The following is a 12517-nucleotide window of genomic DNA, read 5'->3' as shown; positions in this document are numbered from 1 at the left end:
AAACGGGACTTCGCTCAGAAAAAAAAGACTGAAATAGAATAAAATTATTGACGATTTATAAATTATTAGGAAAAATGAAAATTCTCGAATTATTCATGTTTTTAAGCATAAACGATAAGGCTTCGAGAATGAAGCGAAAGGGAAATGAAAGCTGGGGTGCCTCTGAACGGGGCCCCACGCGCAGGTCTAGGAATCCGCCCTGGCTGTCGAAAGCGACATTTTGTAAATTGTACGTTGTACGTTCGTTTGCTTGTGACTTCGGTGACCTCCGCTTCCTCTTTCTCGATTCCTAAAAGATTTAAAGTTAATTGTTGGCTTGAAAAGTAAGGTTGCCCCATTTTCGGCGTTAATGACGCATTCATTCGCTGTGAAATTATAATAATATTAACAATAACTATTGAAGATGGAAGACTCGTGGAGAAGCTACGCGACCGTTTGCCGATTATGCATGCAAAAAGATGGATTCATGCTGGGTATTTATAATAATGTGCAAGGGAAAGATAAGAGCATTTCCAAAAAGATCGTCGATTGTACGGCCCTGTCGGTAAGAATTGAATAATTTTTGTTTAGTTGCTTGATAAAATTTTATATATTAGCCATTCATTTGGCATCCATCTGTTCAACTTAATTAAATTCAATGGGGAGACAGCTTGGTCTTCAGTGGGAAACAAAGCCATTTTTGTCAGCACATCTTGACAATAAATTATTATACATAATTAGACACATGTTTATGTTTTTGGCAGGCATCTTTAAAGAGTTTTAATTATTAGGTTACTGGAAGAAGTGAATACTTTTTTTTCGAGCAATTGGCTTTACTCAAAATTTACTATCAACAGTTTTAGGTACTCGTACATAAGATATTTATTTATTTATTAATCACAGTATCAACAGCTACTTACATATACCAACAAAAATACTAAGTAATAAGTATACTAAGTTAATAGGAAAAAAATAACTAAAAACTAAAGTAAATGTACCAACTAAGTCAAATCTGACATCTACATAACACACATATTAAAATACTAAGGTAATGATGATTAGAATTTCAAGATTAGGAGTATTTAAAGTTAAAACGAAAACAAAAAACATATGGCCACTTGAAGAAATTCTCTTACAGCAGGAAAAAAAAAGAGAAACAGGATGTTATGTCAGGATGCTATATCTGAAGATGCAAGTTTGCCACAGTTTACCTACTTAATATTCTACTTGCTCCTAATTGTATTCTTACTTCAAGTTTGGAGTACCCTGTACAGGTTATTTTTGTTTAAAAATTGTGAATACTCAATCTTCTATGCATATGCTAATACATGAGAGAGGTGAAACAGTCAATATTGAAAACTATAGACTCGTCTCCATTCTGTCCAACTTCTCGAAGGCCTTTGAATTGTGTACCTATGACAGTTTATTTTATCAACTATAATATCATATTTCTTTAAGACAACATGGTTTTTTTAGTAGAAGGTCCGCGGTCACAAATCTTAATTGTTTTTTACAAAAAGCATACAAATCTGTGGGACATAGAAGACAATTAGATGTCGTGTATTTAGATTTTTCAAAGGCCTTTGATAGGTTGGTCTTATCATTGAAAAAATAGTATCTATGGGTTTCCATCATAGCCTTACACATCTCGTGAGAGTTGAAAGATCATTCCCTGTTTGTGGAATTCAGTGGCTTTAAATCAAATTGTTATTCCACACTGAGTGTTTTTATTTGCAGATGACAAGGGTATTACTATTAAAATTGGTCATTATAATATTCCTGAATGACATAATAGGCTCTCGCAGCAAATAACCATTTGACTTCCCTCTTAAATTCTTTTTCTCATACATATTTCTGATTTTACTTGGTAAATGGTTAAAAAGTTTTCGTCTATTGTAAACAAAAGAGTCAAGCACCTAGGAATTAGTAATAATAGCTTATAGGTTTTTCTGAGGGTATATATAGATGAATTTTGACTATTACTACTACTGTAAATATTCCTATACTTTTCATGAAGGACCCATTCTTCAATATAAATCAAGATGCCAGTGTTAGAATTTGTTTCCAATAAAAAGTGGTTTAACTGAGTCTTGTGGTTTTGCTTTTACTCATGTATCTAATACCTCTTTTTTGATTGATAAATACTGTATGCATTGGCAGTTTAGTGCAAGAGCCTCAAAAAAATATACCATAACATAATTATATTAATACATAATATGCCTGTCTTATATCAGTCCATTTAAAGTCAGCTTCCTTGGTAATATCGATCAACTGAAAGGCATCTAATTTTTTAGGGCACAATGTAACATTAGAATTTGTATTAACGTCAAAATTGAGGTTTTCTTGTTTTAAAATGTACCACAAAGGTTGACCCATTGTCACTTGGTTGGAGGGTTAAGATGTTTGGGTATGATTTAAAATTATGACCGGTTTTGCTGCTATCAGTAGCCTCACAGTCATTGCATTTAAGGTTGTAGACTTTGCTTTTATAGAAGTTAGGAACATTATCCTTTAACCTGCTAAAGATGGTTCTTAAATCAAGGAAAGATCTGAAGCATATATAAGTTCTTAAGTATATTTGTTAATTTTAATGAAACAGGTCCTAGAAAATTTAAACATGCAAATGTTGATCATTGATGAGGTGTAAGCTAGTCTTCAATTTCAAATCTTTTAATTAAATTTATATTCTCACTCTATCTAGTAGATACTAGAGCCTTCCTTTAATTAGAAAAATATACAGCTGATATATCATATAATACAACTGCACTTCAATTCATGAAATACAAGTTGTTACATAAATTGTCTCCTCTTCTAGTTATCTTGCTAAAAATACTACAGTAAGCAATATACAAAGGGTGTGTCATTCGGTCAAAAACTGTACATTTAATTCCAAAACCATATTTACTGATTTGAATTCTAATGAGTGTGAAAAAATACAATTGAATTCCTGACTGTCAATGAGTTTCAGTAGCTGCCAATAAATTCTCATGAATTCTATTGGCAATGCCAAGGATGTAATGTTAAGAGTGCCAAGGATACCCATTTACTGCCAATATCTCCCAAATAATGGAAGGTAGTATAATGTGGTACATCCTTTTGTTTTTAATATATTACAAAAACAGATATGATCATTTAAGGGTGTTCTAATTTGAAATAATGTTAAATACATTTTTCAATATTTGAACACATATTATCTCACAGAATGTTATCCATAAATCAGTTACTGATTCTATAGGTTTGCAGATAACATAAAGCTAATATTAGAAAAAATATAACTCTAAAGTTTTTTTTATAATTATTTTTCAAATAATTTTAAAAATTTATTTTGCATAATGTGCCATTTTACAGAAGTTATCTCTGTCAGAGGTGGAGTAGGCATATCTAGAAAGCTGGAAGATTTCTTTAAAATTTGGTAATCATAATAACAGGTCCTTGCAATGATACAAATTAGAATGTGGAGTCTTCTATTAAAAAAGTGAAATGTGTTGCCAGTTTTCATTAAACCAGCAATATTGCAATGATCTTAATATTTTAGGGTAATAGAACAAGATTTGTTACCACTGTGACAATATTTTAAGAAAATCCTAACTCCAGTTTATGCCAAAGGATAGATTCTAGGTACGCCAAACTTACTATCAACCTTGATACATTATGTATAGCATAACTTTTAACATCACAAATGATTTTCACCCAATCAATTACAATTTTTTAAATTTAACTTAGATACTTAATTTTTCTTGCCTTTTAAGTAATTTCCTAGCAATTTTAATGGTCTGTAAAAAATAAATTTATTTTCAACATTACTAGTCATTGAGTTCCTGCTGTAAGAATTTAATTTCACTACTATTATCACCTGTTTTTGATATTCTGTCTATATACTCTATCTTTATAGACACAATAATATTGCTCTGGTTCTATTGACAGTATTTTCATTTGCTGTGTCATTAGTTTTCTGTTGAATCATTCAACAAAACTGACTTTCCTTGCTTACTGGACCTAAAGAGGGTTTGTAGCCACCTCCCTATATAGATAGGAACAACTGTCACTTTAAAATTGATCCTCCAAGATTTAGGACAAATGTTGGAGTTTATTCTCCAGTGGTTAAAGGAGTGAGACTGTGGGATCTTTTAGACGAGACTTATTTTCTTAATGGCCTAGCATTCTCTACTTATTTAAAAGCAAGATAAATTGGCACCCTAGCTACCAATTTTAGTTTTGTGTGTTTATTTATTGTACAAGCACCAGCCTACTTGGCTATTGACTGTTGTGATTTTTTAATTAAAAAAAGTCAAGAGAAAGTCCATAAACAAAATTTTTATTCCCAAACAGAATTTTCATTTTACAAATTATTAAATATTTAACTTACAAATTATTTGTTTGTATGTAGGTCTGTCAAGGTGACGGCCTCCCAAACGTCGTATGCCACAGGTGCCTGTTCAAGATCGAATTTTGTCTGGAATTTCGTCAAATGTGTTTCATATCAGATGCCACTTTGCGGCAATTAAGCGGCTTAGCCAAGGCCACTTGCATCAATGACAAGGAACAGAATCAAATGACTTTATATGATCAAATGGTCAATGGAGATGACGAAAATATTGTTATGGTGAGAGAATAATCGAAATTCTTGGATTACAAAGTTTCCTTTACTTTAAAGAGGTAAATGTATAATTTGAGCGTTGTTTTAGGTGGTAGATCCGAACTCGATGGACTACGAATCAGAATATGAGTCAGACACGAGGCATAGCGATGTGGATCCCAATGAATTGGAAGGGAAAAATGTATCGATGTGTCGCTTTTGTGATCACGCCTTTACCGACAAAGTAAGTTGTCTCATGGGAATTCTTATATCAAATCAAATCAAAATATGCTTTAATGTCAAAACAAAACATGCATTGTTGTTAACAAAGCCTAAGAAATACAGTTATAACTAAAATAAAATAAAGATGTTACAAAAATTGTTCCAGGTAATATATACAACAAAAAATCAGGTTAAAAATAGCCAGTCGTAAAAGAAAACACACACAGGTAAAACCATCACCAGAGTGAAGGGTCATAAAATATACATACTTAATAATTTTAGTTCCATAAAACAATAAAATTAGAATGTTTTACTAAAAAAATATTACATGAATACGTTGAAATAAAGATAATAAAATTAAATTTGAAAGATGTGAATGGCAAACCTATTTAATAATTTGTATTAAAATACTTCAGAAAGGTATTCTATGAGGCTACAGTAGCCCTTTTTTTAACAAAAAAGCTTTGGTAGGGCGCCTAAATTCCAAGCTGTTGTTACTTTGGCGCATGGATAAGGGTAGATGATTGAACATTTTCTTTCCATTATACACCACTGTTTTTTTTACTTGTTCAGACCGGCGGATTGGCAATCTGATATAAGAGGCATGCCGGGTATTATAAACTATATTCTCCACATTTAGTTTACCCGAGAGTTCACCATTATGTTTTTTAAAAATCAGACTGTTTCCAAAATAAAAATACAGTACAAGGTCAGAATTTTGCGTTTAACAAATAAGAGACGACAAGTCGCTCGAGGACCGACCCTAAATAAACATCTAATAGCCCTCTTTCGCAACATAAATATCTTATTAAAGACATACTGAGAGCAGGATCCCCAAAAACAAAGACCATAACGAAGATGGGATTCAATTAAAGAAAAATATGAAGCTCTAGCCACTGAGCTGTTTAAATTATTCACAATGACATGAAGAGCATAACAGCCAGAGGAAATTTTATTACATAATGTGCTTATATGATTTTCAAATTTTAACCCAGAATCAATATACAACCCAAGAAATTTGCTCACATTAGCAGACAATATATTATTACTTAAAAAGACATTATTAAATGCACATTTGAAATTTAAAAGATTTGTTTTAGAAATATTAAAGAACAGCTTATTAGCGTCACACCATCTTTTTATCTTACATAAATCCGTCCGATTATTTGCCTCAAGCTGCTCACAATTCTTATTTTGCCACAGAATGTCTCAAAACACATATATTCTACAGAATTGCTCAATGTGGCAATGTGACATTCGTGGTTTGATTTTATGTCAAACAGTTCACATAAACCGTAGCCCTAAGATGCTTTTTAAAATACAGGGGATTAAAGTTTTATTTAAAAGAAAATACTAAGTTTTTTTTATACAACATCAATGTTATAATGCCTAAAACGATTACTGCCAACAAACAAACCTAACTTTTTAAGTTTAGAATTTCATGACCAAAGTGAAAGTGGTCTTTTTTGTAGTCACGATTGGTTAATAGTTCATACAATTTTTTTGACTCAAGTCTTGACGGTTAACCCTATAATTACTAACCGAAATAAACTGATGTTATTAATGTTCTAGGCAGAATGTACGGAGCACGAGTCAAATTCTCACAACTCGGATAGACCGTACAATTGTTCGATTTGCGTGATGAGTTTCGGCGATCGCCTCGTTTATTCCGCTCACATGAAAAACGTACATAAAAATGATAAACCGTATAATTGTCCGCAGTGCGACCGCACTTTTGCCAGGAGGTCTGACTTGAGGAAACACACTATTGTGCATACAGGTAAGAAAACGAAATTCGAAAGTGTTTTTTTTTTTAATATTAAACGGGCGTTTTTTACTTTGGTTTCAGGTGTAAAGCCGTATACTTGCAGCGTCTGCTTAAAATCCTTCTCTAGAAACACGAATTTATCGAAGCACATGCGAATCCACTCGGGGACGAAACCTTTTGTATGTCCGAAGTGTCCTAGGACGTTTACATCCAGGGGGGATTTGAATAGGCATGCCATGGTGCATACGGGACAAAAGCCGTTCAGGTATTTATAGAAATACTCATACTCATAGTCATATATTACCAAAATTAAATTGTTACATACATGTTTATATTATACAAAAATTTTTATGTTCACTATTGTATATATGGTACCTAGAAAACCTAATTTCTGTATGTACCATAATAACCATAATACTAAGAGTTTAACAATAAAAACTAACTGGATAAGTATTAAAATAAGATATAGTGTGCACCATTAGCTGAAACTTATAGCAAAACTTAATTAGCTTGATAATTGAATTTAAAAAAAAAAGTTTTATTAGTTTGAATCAAGAAAAACGATTTACAATAATGTTTAAAACTTTTCAAAATCATGAGCTATAAAAGTGATACATTTGTTATTAAAAGCTTTTCTGTTCCCTGTCATTCTTACTGTTAGCGGCAAAATGTAGTATATTCTTTCACTATGTTAGTGAAATGACCTAAGGTTTAGGTTGGTAGTACTAGTGGGAATATGTAAGTTTCCTTCAACATTAAGCCTGGTAGAGTAAGAATGACTAACATGTACACCTATTTCAGGGTTTTCGTATATAAAACATTTAAAATATATAAAGATCGAATCGCCAGAATTCTTTCACTGTAAAGTAGGTATGTTGGTAACACTTTATGCTTTCTAAAAATGATTTTAAGAATGTAACTTTGGATTGGCTTTAAAGGTTTTAATGCATGTTCGTAAGAACTTCCCCATACTAATTATAGCATATCTAATTAAAGACTCTACAAGAGCTTTGTAAACACATATCAAAAGTTGTTCGTTTAGAATTTCCCTAATCATATAAAATTTCCGAAATAATTTTTTTAAGGTTATTAGTTAATCTTAACACATGTTTCCACTGTCTGGTCAATGATTACTCCTAAATATTTAGTGTATTGTACATCCCTTATTTCATTCTCAAATCCATTTACCTGGATGCTATTAAAATTAGGACGATTGGTATTTGTTAGGGAGAAAGCTATGTGGTTGATTTTGTCAACATTTAATGTAAGTTTGATAGTCTAGTCAATTTTTGATTAATGCTAAACCTAAAGATGTTTTTTTACGCAAAAAAAATGCATACAATTTTATTTTATTGGATTTTTTTCTTTTACATAGGAAATTATTATTCTTAATACATGAATAACATTAGAGTATATAATATACCATGTTGCTTTCATTTGCCAATTTATAGAATTAAGTTTATTTTTATGTCTTGAAATTGACGTGCTTTAATAGATCAACATAGTTATTCACTTTCAATCACTGCAATGATAATATAGCATAATTTGATGCTACCAAATTGAAGTGTAATATTGTTTATATTCATATCGCAGTAAAATTCTAACACTGAATATTATCACTAAAACGATTAGTTGTTTTGATTGTTACCTTAATAGACTCATTTAAACTTATAGATACGTATGCAGGGTGGTCGAAAAATCCAGGGCCTAATTTTATGAGCTCTTCTCTCATTAAAAATTTGAAAAAAGTTTTAACTAACATGGGTCCGCAAATCCACTTATATACATTATATAGGTATTCAACATTAAATATCCGGTAGTTGATTTTTTCTCAAATATGTTAAAGGCTATTAAAAAACAGTGTGTCCACTTAAGTTCGCACCATATGGCAAACTTTTTTAATTTTAATTTAAAGAAAAAAATCTTTATAAAAAGTTCTGCTTGGTCCAACACCTAGAATTCAACCATCAGAAAACATGAATTTTGCTGGAGAATAAAATTCCTTATTTTTGTCAATATCGAAAATTGTTCAGTTTAGAAAAGTTGATAAGAACTAAAAACTACGTTTAAATATGCGATTACATCGAAATGTATCGAAAAAAATCTTTCTCTTTTTTAACTGCAATAATAATACAAATATAACTGTAGTTACGTGAAATATAGGATGCACTGATAAACAAATGATTTCTTGATAGCAAGAATTGGTTGACAGTGAACGTGAAATAAAATTTGCTAACATGCCGGTGAAGTTTAGTATGGAAGAAAAAATAGAAATTGTGTTAATCGTTGGTGATAATTATTAAACTTAACGTGAAATAGCTGATATATTTAACAACAGACATCCAGGGAAAAATATATACCATACAGCAGTAATGAGAATTATGGTAAAATTCGAATTATATGCAGATGTTAATAATTAATTCAGCAACAAGTGTCAAAAATCGTTACAAGTGAAGAAAAAGGACATCTTCGTTTCCAGATAAAATTGGTACACATATTAGCATTGTATATTAGAAACAAGAGTCTTATTTTAAACTAGCAAACTTCAGAACTCTACTCTGCTTAACCACTCATATTCATTAACATATGTTAACTAAAAACTATTCTTTTTTTAATTTTAAAAATTATTACTGATATAGCTTCTAGTTAATATCTGTCAATAAAGATTAGATTAAAGTAATATTTAAGGTATATAAATTCTATATATACCCTATTACACCCTGTATATACGCTATGTATCTTATTGTAAATATCTTTAAATTATCAATACCGTAAATACTAAATAGAACGTTGTATACCTATAATAGTCCTTAATTCTTGGTTTTTTTTAGTATAAAATTATTAACCTATTCTTGCATAATATCAAAATACTAATTTTTTAGGTGTAATTTTTGTAATATGTCATTCGGAAGAAAAGACAAATTATTCAGGCACGAGAAACGTCACTGGCCACAAAATATGAAAGATAAGTCAAAAGACTTGCAAATAAGTCGAGACGGAATTGGTTTGCCTGAATTTAATAACGACGTGGTCAAAGACCAGGAAAAGTCAGAAGAAAATATGGTAAGTAAAAGAAAAGTGGCTTTTGTTTTCGAATTTAAACATTTTTATTTTTTAGGTCATAAATTTGGACCCTTTTAACCATAGTGAATTTAATCACAGCGAAAGTAGTTTGAATCGGTCACCTCAGAAGAATGATTACGACGGTATAGATAGAGTGAATGTAAGAATATTTAAGAAATAATATTTATGATAATAAAGAAAACTTTATTTCGTAGAATGAAGATTCACCAAGTAAATTCAGTGAAAACCATACCACAGATGATAGTTTGAGTAGCAGTAGAAGTCCTGAGGCAAATAAACCCCATAAATGTAAAATTTGTTCGAGAAGCTTTTCTACTCCGGATAATTTAAAGTACCACATCTCTAGACATTCAGGTAAGAGACCGAAACAAATTCTTGTTCTCATTCCAAACTTAATTAGTACACATATTTTGTCATTTGCATGAGGGACAGCAACAGTATGACCTGAACCTCGGCCAATTGATTATTTTATAGATATTTTTTTAAATATTTATAGTCAACAAAAGACCTTAGTATTTATTAATTATTACCTACCCTGCCTTATTATTATTATTATTAATTTGAATAATCATGAATTGATTTTCTTTTGAAGGAATCCGACCGTTTTGTTGCCACATCTGCACGAAATCCTTCATCCGCAAACGCGAATTGGATCGTCACGTGGTCACCCATACTGGATTGAGGCCATTCAAATGCATGAAATGTCCGAAAAGTTTTGGTAGAAAAGACAAATTGGTGCGACACGCACGCATTCATGACCGAAGAGCTGGCGACACAACTCCCTCCGAGAAGTTGTTCATCAGAAAGCCGATCTTTTTACAACAGCAACAACAACAGAAAAATCTTGAAACGAATACGTAAATGAGTTTTCTGTTTTTGAATATAAATGAAATCCGTTTAGTTTGTAGTTACGTTTTTTACTGCTCATTGTTTTTAATTAGCATGTTATCTATTATTTGTAATGATCATTGAATTTTATTGTAATAAATGGTTTATTTATGATATTAGTTTTTTTTTGTCTAAATTTTATCTGAAGTTGGGGGAATAAAAGATTTAGATTGGTTCAAATTCAGGAAGTTTAGAGATTTATTAGAGAGATTAACTAAAAATTAATGTGGTATTTAATTTTTTACGCGAAAACTGTGGTGAATGTGATAGAAAAAATGACCAAGAAATTAGATATTTAAATTGATTTATTCGTGCGAGTCTTTTTTAATCCTACTTTCCTATACCTATTTCTATCGTTTTTCAAAAAAAAATATTTTGCGTACTGTTTTGTTAAAAACCAAGAAATAACTATTTGTTTATTTCTCAGCGATTTAAGTTTATAAAAAGCTCAAATTTTAAACAGAACTTTAAAAGACCATCTTGATTAACTTCCCACAGCCTGATTTAATCAGCATTATACAGGGTCTTCCGAAATTAAATTATGTTTCATTTACGAAAATGGCAAAAAGTATTTTTTTTTAAATTGAACACTATTTAATCTTCTAATGGAAAGTTAAAATACCTTTAATTTAATATAACGTATTCCTATATCTAAGAAGCCACGTTTCAGAAATAAATACTTATTTTCATGAAATTTGATAATTTTAATCAATTTTGTTCTGTAAATTACTTAGTTAGCCTTGAAAATGTCACAATGTCCAAATAACAGTGCCCAACTAGCATTTTTGGCAACAGCTACGTAATCGCGACTATAAAGAATACTTTAAAGTTGTGGCTACTAGTTGCGGGAACCGTTTAGGCACCGTTCTGTTACCACTTTTTTACCAAAATTGGGAATGATTTTGCTGTCGCAAATACGTAAATTTATCGTCCCGGGAACTTCTTTTTAACGTCCCATAGTGGCTTTCAGGATGTCATAAAGTAGTAATTGTGCAGTGCTGGTTACTAAGAAGTTACTGAGACAATATTATGCAAACATTTTGATTCTCTTTCTTTGTCAACACAAATAATTTTATATGTCCGTCTTTATTCTAAGTGATGGTGTTGTATCGGGGTTAATCTACTTCATATTTAATATAGCTGATATTGTATAGCTGAAAAATGTAAACGAAGCAAATTTTACTGTTAAACATAGGCAATATAGGACAAAAATAAAGAACGCCTCATTAAAATAATGACTTTTAACAAAAAAATATGCCAAGTCTAAATATTTAAATTTAATTTTTTAAAGAAGGTAGATAATTTTTTTCACTCCTCTTTACTCCTATAAATATAAGAAGTCTATAATTTAATAAAAATTGCATAAAATGTAAAAGTATTCCGATTTTAGCAAGCTCATAAAATCGTGCAATACCTTTTCACAAAATGGAGTCAAATAATTAAAAAAATATGGCGAATTGTTGTTAGAGTTACCAAGAAGTTTCTTTTGTTACTTCAAAGTAAAAATGACTTAGGAATAAGTAAATTATTTCAAAAAAATGCTACTATAAAGTATATTTTACTGCATAGTAGAAATAATTACTTTAGGGTAATTTGCTTTAATAGCCAAGGTGGTAAATATTACTTTAAAGAAGAAATAAGGGTAACTATTTCGGGCTTGTTACTGATAATATTACTTCAAAGTGTATTACTGCGTGGTAATATTTTGATGTTCCTATGTAGTCGCAAGAACTTGAAATTTAACTTTGTAATCGCGCTTACTTAAAAGTTCCCATTTAATCGTCCCACCGACCCATATTTTCTACTTTATAGTAACGACGTTGTAAAGGTAATTAGGTCAGGTCGCTAAGCGGTATTATCTACCATCAGAGTTACCGCAAAGTAATAATTACTATATAGTCAAGTATTATTTTAATATTACGTATTTCTTACTACTATTTTTTACTTGGCAGTTATTTAAACTTATGAGGTATTTTTTTGGTAACAGTTACCGATTTATT

The 12517-nt window shown here is 30.7% G+C and overlaps 1 protein-coding gene across 1 annotated transcript; it reads left to right on the top strand.

Annotated features, from left to right (window-relative positions):
• Positions 1–10631, top strand: LOC126738871 (zinc finger protein 271-like). The gene is made up of 9 exons (XM_050444333.1): positions 1–544; positions 4367–4582; positions 4665–4799; positions 6350–6557; positions 6627–6810; positions 9428–9608; positions 9664–9768; positions 9824–9983; positions 10222–10631. The coding sequence occupies exons 1-9, from the start codon at positions 404–406 to the stop codon at positions 10488–10490; spliced, it is 1599 nt and encodes a 532-aa protein (XP_050300290.1). The 5' UTR covers positions 1–403; the 3' UTR covers positions 10491–10631.
• Positions 10632–12517: the final 1886 nt, after the last annotated feature.

This window comes from Anthonomus grandis, chromosome 7, assembly GCF_022605725.1.
Source record: "Anthonomus grandis grandis chromosome 7, icAntGran1.3, whole genome shotgun sequence".
In the NCBI taxonomy this organism is placed as follows: domain Eukaryota; kingdom Metazoa; phylum Arthropoda; class Insecta; order Coleoptera; family Curculionidae; genus Anthonomus; species Anthonomus grandis.
The sequence above is the reverse complement of the archived record's forward strand: the minus strand, read 5'-3'. Positions and strand labels throughout refer to the sequence as shown.

What these genes read in the sequence shown, in the direction of transcription:
- LOC126738871 (XM_050444333.1), top strand. Translation starts at nt 404, where the DNA reads ATGGAAGACTCGTGGAGAAGCTACGCGACCGTTTGCCGATTATGCATG. An exon ending in ATGACGAAAATATTGTTATG is followed by an intron (nt 4,583 to 4,664) that starts GTGAGAGAATAA and finishes GCGTTGTTTTAG; the next exon opens with GTGGTAGATCCGAACTCGAT. An exon ending in ACGGGACAAAAGCCGTTCAG is followed by an intron (nt 6,811 to 9,427) that starts GTATTTATAGAA and finishes CTAATTTTTTAG; the next exon opens with GTGTAATTTTTGTAATATGT.